The sequence below is a fragment of the Geospiza fortis genome, unplaced genomic scaffold (assembly GCF_000277835.1).
Source record: "Geospiza fortis unplaced genomic scaffold, GeoFor_1.0 scaffold120, whole genome shotgun sequence".
Taxonomy (NCBI): domain Eukaryota; kingdom Metazoa; phylum Chordata; class Aves; order Passeriformes; family Thraupidae; genus Geospiza; species Geospiza fortis.
In genome coordinates this window covers 2,206,567-2,219,392 of record NW_005054364.1, presented here as the reverse complement: position 1 = coordinate 2,219,392, position 12,826 = coordinate 2,206,567, and the positions used below count along the sequence as shown (strand labels likewise).

The 12,826-nt window shown below is 37.2% G+C and overlaps 1 protein-coding gene across 37 annotated transcripts in view; it reads left to right on the top strand.

The window, feature by feature from the left end:
- Window positions 1–5,935, top strand: part of CLASP2 (cytoplasmic linker associated protein 2) — a 145,034-nt gene extending 139,099 nt beyond the window's left edge. For all 37 annotated transcript variants that reach the window (XM_031059614.1, XM_031059620.1, XM_031059618.1 and 34 more), the window contains 2 exons: window positions 1,107–1,223; window positions 2,281–5,935. In XM_031059614.1, coding sequence (XP_030915474.1) covers window positions 1,107–1,223; window positions 2,281–2,367 — 204 coding nt within the window. In that variant the 3' untranslated portion in view covers window positions 2,368–5,935. The remainder of the gene's footprint in view (window positions 1–1,106; window positions 1,224–2,280) is intronic.
- The last annotated feature ends 6,891 nt before the right edge of the window (window positions 5,936–12,826 follow it).

Genomic DNA, 12,826 nt, shown 5'->3' with positions numbered 1-12,826 from the left:
AATAAAAAGAAACTGTATACGTAAGAGTTGCAAAGACTTTTAAACAATAGCATCACTTGGTTCTTATGAAGGATTTCACTTGTCTGATAGTTGATGGCTGCCTTGACCCAAAATACTTTCAATAGTGGGAATAATCTCTTTGATTAGCAGGAAGCTAAATTATAACCATGATTAGGACTCAGGAAATCTCAGTAGGATATAAAGTCCTGGTTATAGGTAAGCTTGGTAGATACTTCCAGTTCTAAGATAGTTCTTTGTTGTTTGTACCTTTTTCCAAGTTCCATAATTTGATGTGAAACTGTCCATGTTTTATTTGTGTATAATTGTAGGGTTTCATCAGCTGGGGCTTTTGGAAGGCAAGAGGAAAGAAGCAGTTTTGCAAAGTTAAATAAAATTAGAAGAATATCCAAGTTTTCTCTTCCTTTGTTTTTAAAACTGAATTTTTTACCACCTTTTTATCATATCAAGAGCCAAAATACATTAATTTCCTTCATGGATCAAGACTCTTTAGAGTTGGCAGCTGCAGTCTGCACATTTCTGTCTTTAATGAGTGTGATCCAGCCATACAGCTGCAGGAAAATAGAGGCAGAGAAGAGGCCCTTAGGGAAGGGAGTCTCAGCGAGACAGCCAGGCATGGAGTGATAGAAAAATGGCAAAAAAAACCAAAAATCATGGAAGAATGAGCTGGGGGTTAGCAAAAGAGTCTTTAGCTGTTAAGAGAGTTCTTAATTCAGAGCCAGGAAGCTCTAAATTGTGAGTGGTCTTTTGCTCTAAGTAAATACCTGTATAATCTAAAAAGGTTCTCTTATGTGCTCACCTATTGCATGTTAGCAGCTCTGTTTTCAGTGTAACTTATGAACAGGACTGTGTGGATTTTAAATTCACCCTGGAAAATGATTATCAATGGAAAATGATTATTAATATTCAGTCTGCTTTTTAACTGCGTGCTCTATATTTGTGTGGGGTTTTTTTTGTTGGAATGCTTCGTTGGGTTACACTGGCTTTAATTTCCCATAGACTTCAATGTATTTATTATAGTAAATAGCTTTCTGGGGATTTTAATCATTAACTGATAAGGTATTAAGGTTAATTTTATTGCTTTCTAGGGTTATGATAACTCAGAGAGCAGCGTTCGTAAGGCATGTGTTTTCTGCCTTGTAGCCATTCATGCAGTAATTGGTGATGAACTAAAACCACATCTCAGTCAACTCACTGGCAGTAAAGTAAGTAGAAGATATGGTTCAAAGAAATCTTGGCTCATAATTGATGCATCTATGAGTTTGCATTTTGGTTGTCATTGCCAGAAAGTTTCAAAGTGTATAGTTGAAAGAGACCATCAGTTGTATTAATACGGCTTCACTGTAAAATATTCAGAACTGAGAGTCCACAGGTCTTTTATATGCAAGTGTGCAAACTTTTGCATGAAGATCATTACTGAACTATGTTTCTTACTACTTTTTAATGCAGTCAGTTCCTTGTATGCTGGTAGCAGTGATAATGGCTGTATCCAGCAGGCTTTTCCTATCAGTGTTTCTTGTCTTTGTTTTCATGCAAGTTCTGATTGAAAAACAAGGAACATAGTATGTCCATGTTACATACAGCAGTTCCATTTATTCTTCCTCCTTGTTATTTTGCTTTCGCCAGTCTTTTCAGTATCTCTAATTTGAAATAGTAAGAACCAGTCTCTGGTCCTTTTTGTTTCAGGATACTTATGACTTCATTGACATCTTTTTCATGCAGTTTTTTGCATCTAAACAGCTATATGACAGTTGTGAATCTCTTTGTCCTTGGGAGTAAAACCGGACAATTAATTTTGTGTGTCTGTGAATAAGACAGTTCAATCTTTAAAGCAGTCTCTGGCAGTGATCGTATTTAAAGCGATTCTAGACAACAGTGGAAGCTTTAGTACATACCAGCATTAGCATTTCTGACTAGAGACTTAAACCTCAGCAGTAACTTAAAAGATAAAGGAACCCAAACCACTACCATATTTAGAAAAGCATTACAATTGGAGGAAGATATGCCATCTATCTTAATCTAGTTACTTGATATCATATTTACATCCTTAGAGAAGCTTGAGCAGTTCCCTTGTGTCAAATTTTACTTGTGTTTGATGTTTTCATTGTCATGTATATTTCTTTTGAACAACTGTGTAAAGTACAATTTTGCTTTTAGGGAAAAGAAAAAGGATTAATGTCTTATTTTGTTGTACCATTCCTGTAGTCAGTCTGTACAGCTTGCAGATACTAAACAGACTTAATTTCTGGCTTAAATTTGCAGATGAAATTATTGAACCTTTACATCAAACGTGCACAAACAGGCTCTGGAGCAGGGGATACAGCAGCAGATATGTCTGGACAAAGCTAATGAAGCTGACAAGAGTTAACCAGGTCTCCTAAAGCAAGGGCAAGGCCCTCTTCAGTGAAAGGAAAATCCTTACATGCAACTTCTGGAACTTTTTTCTTGTTTGGTTCCCCCCCCTCCCCTTTCTTTTGTTATTTTTCTTTTATTTGGGGTTTTGGTTTTTTTTTTTTCCTTTAACCAATGGCTGTCCTCAGCCTGCATGAGACTGTTGCAATGGAATTATTCCAAATCTAAGGAAAAACAGTATTAACATCAGTTGATCAAAGCAGAATAAAAATTTTAAATAATCTTATCCATCAGTTACCCTGTTCATAATCCTCTGTGTCTTCCCATTAACTTTTGCCAGTGTTACTGTATTAAAAAAAAAGGTTTTTTTAATGCTAATTAAAAAGGTATGCTTTAAGCTTCAGAAGTTAAAATATAAATTCTGTTGCTTTTCTTCAGCTGCAGATAACATTACTTTTTTATTGCTATTTTGTTTGAGCATCATGTCCTTTGCTAGAAACAAGAAGTGATGTGAAACAAGGCTGAACTAGTCTGAACTGCAGTGAGACTCGTTCACTGTGTTGGTGGTTCATCATCTTATTTACAGCTTGTTTGGGATATTCTGGAGATTGAGAAATATGCCTATAAAAAGAAAGCTGGATCAATCCAGTTCTGTCACAGTGATATTGTTCATTGGTTGTATGTTTGTTGCATAAATAAGAATTTGGTGTGCGCAGCAGAGGACTGGTACAACCAGTACCTCTTAATGTGAGAGCCAGCCCTGCCAGGGCAGCACTGCACTGCTGAGCTGGTGGCAGTGTGGCAGCCTGCTGGTGAGCAGCAGAGTTCATGGTCACTTGATGGACGTGAACCATTCTTGTCACCTTTCGTTCTTCAAGCAGGATGCTTCAGAATGGAGTGCTCTGCCCAAGCATGCTCAGTATGTATTTATCTTTATCACTAGAATGTTTCCTCTCAACCTAATTGCTGGAACAAGTAGTCTTGTATTGTAACTCACATGGGATCTTATGACAACAGTGCAGAAAACTATTTATTCCTTACCTTCCAAAAAGCACCAAGATTTTTCTGCATTGAATTTAAATGGGGGGAGGGGGGAATAGTCACAAATGCTATGGATCTCGCCACCTTTTAATTTAAAGAAAAATATATATTTTGGATGAGTAGGAAAAGCTGCACCAAATTATTTGCATGGTTTTCTTGAATAGCATCCTCAAGACCCATCTGGATTAAGATGTGGAAATGTTTCAAGGGTTTGTTTTTCCATTTTTGAAAAAGAGTTAGTATATTGTGAATAATGGTTCTTTGTATTTATGAAGTTGATAATGGAAAGAGAACAAAGATTAGTAAATGTGTCCCTAAATGTTGTCTTTTCCTTTTTTTTCTTTTTTTTTCCTTTTTTTTTCTTTTATATAAGCAGCAAGCTAATTATGTGAGAAACGGGATGAAACAATGCCCTTCCCAGGAATAGTGGAACTTTTTTTTCCTGTTGTTATTTTCCCTTTGACTGTGATTTTGTCTAGTTGGAGGAAGTGTATCCTGATAAGAGAGAAAATAGTGGTGCCAAGGATGATGATCTATGCTAGGCTAAAATTCTCTCTACCTCTTCAGGGTGACTAATTTTTGACTGAGCTGCTGCATATAGCACCCAGTAGAAGATCTATCTACAGAAAAATCTTTATTTTTTTTTCCAAATTATCACTTAATGTGTATTTAAAACTCTATTCTTCAACATTGCAGCCAAATATCATAAGAAACTACTTACATACTTTACCTGCTAGGAACCCTGAAAAACAAAACTGAATAAAAATTAAGTCAGATGCTTGTAGTTAACATGAAAGGTTGTTTCTACTTTAGTTTGAAGTGAATGCAATAGAAAGAGCTAAGATGTGGTTATTAAAGAAGCAATGCCATTGCAGAGATTTATTTGGAGGAAAAGTTGTAGAAATATATGTAAAGACTTAAATCCAAGACTGTCATAACTCGTTGCTAGCCCTTTTTAGCAGCTACATGAAGAAAATAGTATCTCCTCCTTCTTTCCTTTGTTACGTGTAACATCCTTGTTGTTTTCTACTGTTTAATTACATTGTGTATTTATAGTTCTATGCTTACCATTGTGCATATACTGGCAATAAAATGTACATAACATTACTTAAAAGATTAGCAATGTATACATTCTGGTTTTTCTGTTTTATTTGATCACATGCTAGAAGAAAAATTATAAATGTGATTCATACAGCATTGGTTAAAAAGATTTATCTTCATGTTTTGTGCATCCAAATGATGTTTCTTTATATAGTTTTGTTACTAAATCTGACTTGGCATTTGAGAACATGCTGTGAATATAGGTATATTAGACAAATTTTTAAAAAAATTAATAGAATCTTTATGAACACAGTTTCCTTCATCTAGGCAGATTTTTTTGCTTATTATTTCATTTATTTGTACATGATACATCATTTACATTTTATTTTTTTAATATTTAAAAATATTTTTCAGTCTGCAGTATTGTAGTTTTTACATTTTAATGATACAAAAAGTCACGTCAAAAAATTGCATGAACTCTAAGCTTAACAGCCCTGTATGTTATTCCTGCATTTTGTATAGGTAATATTTATTTTCAGAGAACCATTGCAAGATGACTGTTACTTGTCATCTTTTTGAAGATGCTGTTTCATACTGAAAATATAAGTTATTGAAACATACAGTATATATTCTGGATGAAATCTAGTTTTTTTACATGTGAACAAAAGATATGCTTTTTATCCCCTATATGACTGAAAAATTTTGCTCCAGGTAGCGGGGAGGAAAATATTTACCCGAAGTTTGTTCATCAGTTTTGCTTTGAAGCCGTCTTTAAATGTTTTAAGTGAAGATATCCCATGTATTAAAAATCTCAATGCAATATATTTAAATGAATATTTTACTTATGATATGACTAGTTTTGTTTCCAGCAGAGATGGGGTTGCTATCTTTGTAAACAGATAGAATCTGTTTATATTGCGTGAACCCATCAGAATGTAATTCAGAAAATTATTTCCACAGCAGCCAGTTGATCAGATTCACTGCATTGCTTTTTGCCTTCATTTCCTATATTATAGGTAGATATTAGCTCAGTTAAATTCAAGTAATGATTAGTCATGCCTTATGTTCCTGCTGGAGGTGGTTTCTCCAATGGATTAGCATAAAGATCTGGGAAAAAATAGGACAGTTATAAGTTGCTGTTCTTTCAGACAGGATTTCTATATGTTCCTTCTAATATCCTGTAAAGATAGGTCATTGCAGTCATTTGAATATTGAAATGTAATTCTTAAAGGTTGGGTTTGGGCTTTAAAAAAGGGGAAGGAGAAGAAAAGCTACATGCAGAATCAGGATGGGAAATGAATATTGTGGATGTCTCAGACTTGGATGTCATTTGCTTTAAAGAATTTCGAGTAACACATTATGTTCAGATGAAGTCTTAGCAAGGAAGTTGGGATAATAAATGTAAATTGAAAGGAGAGCTGATCATGTAAATTTTCCTGAGTTGGCTTGCTTGTTTGTTTTTGAAGATAAAGGTTGGAACAGATTGAGTTGTGTTTATTATTTGCGGTCTGAGTCACAGAGCAAAAAGAACAAACATCTGGATCCTGAAACACTTATATATTCTTAATGGTTTCTGTCCATGTTTAAACATTGAAGTCACAAACATACACATGAAAAAATTCTATTGAGAATGCAGGCCTAAAGTGCTCACAAGTTTGAATTTTCAGCAAAGGAATTCAAATGCTGAATGTGGCATTGTCCCTTTGGAAACGATCATAAAAGAGAAAATAATTTTGAGAAATAGATGTGTTGAATTACACTACAGTTACTCCCTATGGGAGGCGAATGAGAATGGTTCCACTGGCTGTGATAACTTGCAGTGTGTTAGGCTGGGACTTAACAAACACAGAGAAACAATATACATCAGTGTGGTGGGGATGCATAAGCAGTTTGGAACTGGAGGATTATTTGGAGAACAATATCTGTTGTTTTCTCCCAGTTAAAACAGTCAACTGATGAGTGCTGCAATTGCAGTCTACTTCCAGGTAAGAAAAAAGTCAATACTTATATTGAGCTCACTTTAAAAAGTATCTTTAAATTCTCCCACACATGAGTTTTCCAACTCATTAAATGTACGTACTTTAAAGATTTGCATCATCATTTATATGTTTTCTTCTCTTTTGTTAAAACACAGAAGATTTTCCGAAATGTGGGAAGTTTGAAGAAGTAATTTTGCCAGTGTGGCAAAAAATCAAACTTCACTTACTCTTTTCCTACATTTTGTTTATGTTTCTATGTTTTAGTGTACTTTAACAGCTCAGTTTCCAAGCTGTGCAGCTTGGATTATCCCAGATAAAGAAGTTTCTTCATTTGCTGATGGGATTTTAGGATAGTAAGTGTATTTACTAAGAAATTTGCAAGCGATTTTGAATACTGTGTGATTTCTGTTGAATATAAAAATTCTGTCACTTTTGATGCATTTTAGATAGATGTAAGTGATCCTAGTGGAAATACTTTGAGGGGGTAAGATTGGAAAAAATTATGGATGGTGAAACATGGAAAATACTTTTTCAGTGGAAAAAGGAACATACATGCATGTAAATGTTTGATAACCACTTTTACTGGTATCAGATAGGAGGTGAAAAGGTAACTGAACTTGATCTTGGGCATCAGAGTTTTACAAGTCTTCTTTTTCAGTATCCTTTCTTACCTAGATCATGATCTTGTCCACCAACGCTGATCTTTGGACCTGTGTAAACTCATATTACAGCCAGTACTGGAGATGGTTCTGATAACCTTATGTCAGGATAAATTCAAAAGCAGTGCCTGTCTGTCCAAGGAGCACCTGTAGCAGTTAAAAAGAAATACATAGATTTAAGTTATGCAGTAGACAGATATCCTCAAAAGTCAGCTAGACTGGTTTAGGTATTTCCTTACCATCTATTCATCTCTGCCTGTGGCAGAGCCAACAGAATACCTTTGGGGGAGCTTCCCTAATATGTTCCCCAATCTGATTTGTCTGGAATAATCTCAGACTGGTCCTCCAGCAACACCAAGGGCTCACAAACCTGTGCCAGACAATGAAGGGATGTCTGTCCTGGGCTGAGAGGGTCTGCCTGTATGGGGGCAGTGGTGGGGGAGGGAATAGGAGAGCACCCACCTGTTTCTTAGCACAGTGTGTTTAACCTGAGCACATACAGCTCATGTCAAAATACAAGGGAAGATGAGGAAACTCTTGTTTTCAGCTTGGATAAACAGCTCAAGTGCAAGCCGGTAGGGGAATGGATGTGTGTTCCATTTGAAATTGCAGATCAGCATGTTTAAAAACCCTTAATTAATTTATATGCTAGTCTGAAATAATACATGTGAAACGTACCTAACGGTATACGAACACAAAAAGCCTCTAAGCTGGAAAAATAGTGATTTCTGGCCTGTTACTTTGTGTCCTTTCAGCACAACTTAAACTGATGCAGATACATTTTTATACTATAGTAAATGTCTTTTAGAGATGGTTGTATTTTTCCTAAAGAATTTCTGAGCAGTTTGATGCTGGTTTTGATCTTTGAGGTGACAGCTACGGCCATGCTGGCCAACTAATCAATTGAAATACTTTTCCAAGACAAAATTACCTGCTTTCCCTAAGAAATTTTCATGCATCACCATTTATTATAGTCTGTACCTACCCTAGAGAAGAAATAAAAGTTGAATGTTACCTGATTGTTCAGAAAGTGCCAGATTAAACAGAGCTAATACTGTTGGAGGCTGCCTTTTTTCAGAAATTATTAATTAACCACTGCTTGAGCCCTGTAAGAAGATTTTTGCACTGTTAGGAGGTGGAAAAGGCAGGGTTGCTAGAAAATAAGAGGAAAAATAGATGGTGTATATACTTAATTTATTTAACCCCTTGTATGTTGCAGCTAATGTTCTGAAAACCTTAATGCCCCTTTGTGATTTGTAAAGTTTTTAGGAAGGGAATTTTCTTGGAATACACTATGTCTTGCTTTCTGTTTTGGAAATTGAGAGGCAAATACTGATGTTGGCGGACTTTATTTACAAACCCAAGCCAGCCCAATGCTAGAAAATGTTAGACCTGGCGGGATACCAAAGCTGCCTCAGAGCCTCAAGTAAAAGGGAATCAGTCCATTAGGAGTGAGGAATAACCAAGCTCTGTGTCAGGCAGTCTACATTGCCACAGCAGTCTGGAAGTCCAAATACTCATTTTTAGGCTACCAAGCCCAGAATAGCAGAATAACAACAACTTGAATTTGTCCATCTTTACAGACTTCTGACTCATATTAAAATAAAATGGACTCCACCCTTTGCCACCATCATAAAACCTGCTAGCTTAAGTTTGGATTCAGGTATGATGTAATGGGTTAAATCAAAATATTCTCTGGTTAGTGATGCTGTCAAAATCTCAGTGCCTACAAATGATCTCTATATTACAGGTTTCTTTGTAGGCCATGGTCTTCCTAAAGGGCAGCAGATAAAACAGAAGAAAGCAAAGGTAATATTTGCCATGCTTCATCTTGTAAGGTGTGAAGTCACTAAGGCATTTATTCCTCAGCTCATACCTCAGCACCTTACTGCATCCTGAGATTTAGAAGTAGGTCATGTGAAGAATATGACTATGGAGGAATAAACTACAGACCAGGAATTCCTGGCAATGGAGACTTTCTTAAAAGGGGACAAGACCCTATGAGGAAAGGAGCATATCCTGCTGCATTCTTCAGAAGCAGCCAAAACTATGTTTTTTGTAACCTGACAGTTGAGCATTGGAAGCAATCCATATTTCTCCTTTACATATGAAGTTACTTCTCCAAGGGAGCACTCATATGAAGGAGACACTGAAGCAAGTTCACGGGGTCTGCCACATATGTGATGTATTTGATCAAAATGCTCAGAAGGGGTTGTTGAAGCATTTGGTATGCTCAACAGTGTTATGCATCCAGCAGAGTTCTGTCAGATATTCTGTGGTGTATTGTCTTGTCTCTATGCTGGCACTGACCTAAGACTACTAGTGGAACTTGGGAGTTCTACTAAAAATGTTCATTGTCGGTTTTCCCATTTCCCCTTTATTTTTGTTAGCAGGCCTCCTTCTCAAGAGTTCTGTATCACAGAAGAAGGGCTGGTAAATGCAGCAGTCCTTCAGCATTCAACAGGCCCGAATTACAACACCTAGAATATCTAAGAATCCAGATTAAAGTTGGCAGGTGGACATGGAGAGTATGTGGGGGCATTGCTGCTCATCCTCTGCTGCACTCCATGGACACAGTGCATTGCTGTTCTCAGGCTGTCAGCAGTGACCCTGTACTTCTGCCACCTTCAGATGACCAGACAGCAAAAGGACAGGGCTGGGTCAGCCCTTAATGTGTCAGGAGGTGTGTGGAGAACTGCAGGTCAGTGCAGGGATGGATCACGTGCAGAAGTTATTCTTGCTTGTGGCTGTTACCCAGCATTGTTTAAGCTCACTGCAGTAGGAGGGAATACATTCTCACTAACAAGGTGTATAGGAGAGAAAGAGGAGTTGTGCTCTCAAAAATAGAGGGGCTAGAAATGTGTGTCAGCACCTTTTATAGAGATGTATGATGGATTCATAGCCCATCCAAGCCTGGAGTAAAATCTAGACATGGATAGCTAACTCACTGTCATCCAAGGTCACCCTGCATTAGGCAGCAGCTCTGTACAACCAAAAAGAGTCCAAAGACCAAACAGGATGCATCAAAATAACAATACTTTTCTCAACTCTGTTTTGGGAATGAAGTATGTAGGCATTGCTTCTGCATCAATATAAAACTTTATTCTGACTTTAAACTGAAAACTAGTATTTTAAAAAAATCACTGGACAGTAAAAACGTCCATTAAATAAAATTTTCAGAATAGATACTGAATTCACAGTGTCTTATATTGTGCCTGATTAAGTTTTTCATGTGTTGTCTGTAGAACAATTTTAACTTGTGAAAGCAAAGAGCAAAGATGACATTTGGTCATATGTAACTGGTTATAATGCCAGTATTTAAGGTCATTGATTTAGTTCTCAGAAGAGCAATCAGAAAAATTATATGAGGAGTCTGATCACTATAAAAAAGATTAGCAAGTTGAGTGATGCCTTAGGAGACCTTCATCATTTTGAATGCAACTCATGGGAAAAAAAATCCAATAAAGTTATCAGGTACTATATGCTAAAGTACTTAACTTCATATCCACCCATTAGCAAAACATGAGCCTCCCCACCTTAAATTTCAGGTTGGACTTTGTATGCCATACACAAGCCTTAGAGCAAGAGATGTTTTAAATAAATAATGTCTTGTTGTTTGTGTATACAGTCCTCCTTCGCTGAGATCTGTGTACTTACTGGGCAGATCATAAAGCAAGAAAAAAAAATAGCCCCATAACAATAAACAGTACAAGGTTAAAAAATCATCTTATTTGTCCCCAAACTTGAAGGACCGTGTAACCACATACCTTTATGTCTAGAGGTTAGTCAAGGGCAGCAGGTGTGCGTGTGGGGAATATACAGTGTTTCACAAGACAAAATACCAGATTTAGATGTAACTTGGGAAGTTTATCCTGATTTTCAAAACTGAGTCACAGTGTACTTGAAGCTATACCCATATGCTGTTCACAACAGAGAGCAGTCAAAACACAAGACTCTGAATAGGACAAAGAAAAAGAACACTGAATTATTTTGAATAATAATTAGTTTTAATAACTTTTTTCTACATGCTCTGTCTACTACATTCCATACAAGGAACTCAAAGCATCAAGATTGATAGTCATCTTGTCAACACTTGGAGGGAAAAAAAAAGGCAAAATTTCCTCTTTCACAGTGCTTTTGCATAGAAATCCACAAGACCTGGTTGTGCTTTGCTTCTGTTACACCATCAGGGACAGTGGTCACAGTGGGATAGGATGATTTTTTGCAGCAGCTTCTGTAGTCACACTATCAAGTATGAAATAGTTTGCATACCATGAGGGACACCTGTCACACGGGCCTTGGGACTTCTACCTTTTGTGAGAAGCAGGTACTTAGATCAGAAAAGCTGCCATTATTTCACTGTCCCTACAAACACCCCATCTCCTCGAGGCAGTAGTTTTTTGGGTGTTATCGATGACTCACTTGTCCACATAAGGGTAATATTTGAATAATCAAATAAGTAAGACACTGAATGGGCACGTTTGCTGTGATGCTCCTGTGTTTCATTACAGCCTTCTGTTGTGGTCAGGAGAGTCAAAGCTCTGGTAACAGCTGGGCAAGCTAATGACAGAGAACTGAAATCACAGAACTAAAGCTCCTGCTTGCTCTCTGCATTCGGAATACGTGGGCTGAACCCAGACCTGCTGAATCTGCAACTGCTTGCCTGGGCTCCCCTGGGGTGGTTATTTTCAGTGACAGCAAATTGTTTATCTTGTTATTAAGAACAAATCTGCAGCCCTAATACATGGTGTTTGTGTTACTTAAAAATATCAGAAGTCTAAAAGGGCTAGGAACCAAGTCTATGCTAAAGACAAAAAATAGGTGTCTCAATGCTTTTGCTCCCAAGTTCTGCCTTGGACTTCACAAAAAAAAAGACTAATCAAAACTGCAGTGTTCCTTCTCATTTGCATTCTGACAAATGAGCATCTGTCAAAAGCAGTGGGCTGTTTGGGGAGGACAAAAAGTGTTGGACAAGTTAAAGCCACATGAGCTCTGTGGGATATGCATAGAGAGGTGGGAGCCATTTTGTGCTAGAGCTCTTCGAGTGAAAGGGAATCTGTGGTATTACCCTTTCCATTTGCAGAAACACAAGTCACAGAACAAAACATGCCTGCCCTCTATATGAGAAGCTTTTGTAAACACCAGGGGAAGGTTGTGAAAGTGTTTTGTGGCATGTGTAGTTCTCTTCTTGAGAATAATCAGTGTAGATAGAAATGGAGCTTCCAAATAAATGCACTGCATGCATTTAACTCCTCTGCCAAAATCTAGGGCTGAAGACAGAGTACCTTTATTTTACAGTTTACTGGTTTATGGAGCTAACTGGATTCCAGGATATATATTATTTTCTTACAGTCACTGAAATCAAAATAATTATTTAAAAAATAAAATAGTGATCACTGGGACATGTGCAGCCCTTTCCATCTGCGAGGATGCCTGTTTCAAGTCTGTGGTTTCAGAGATGTGTAAGAGGAACAACTAACCTTGAAAAGACTCATCCAGCTTTCATCCTTGCTGGACCAAAGATCAATTTGTGTACACAAGCAGATCTGTGTCATAACAGCCCTCCTTGAGGTACTTCTGTGCCACTTGGAGGAGAATAATCTCTAAGAATCATTAAGGCAGCAGTCCCAATTCTTGTCTGCTTTCCTGGGCAGTGTCACCTGGGGGTGTTTGTTTCTCATCCCACATTTACAGTTCCTCTACTATTATTCTGTATTATTATATGTTGGGGAGATG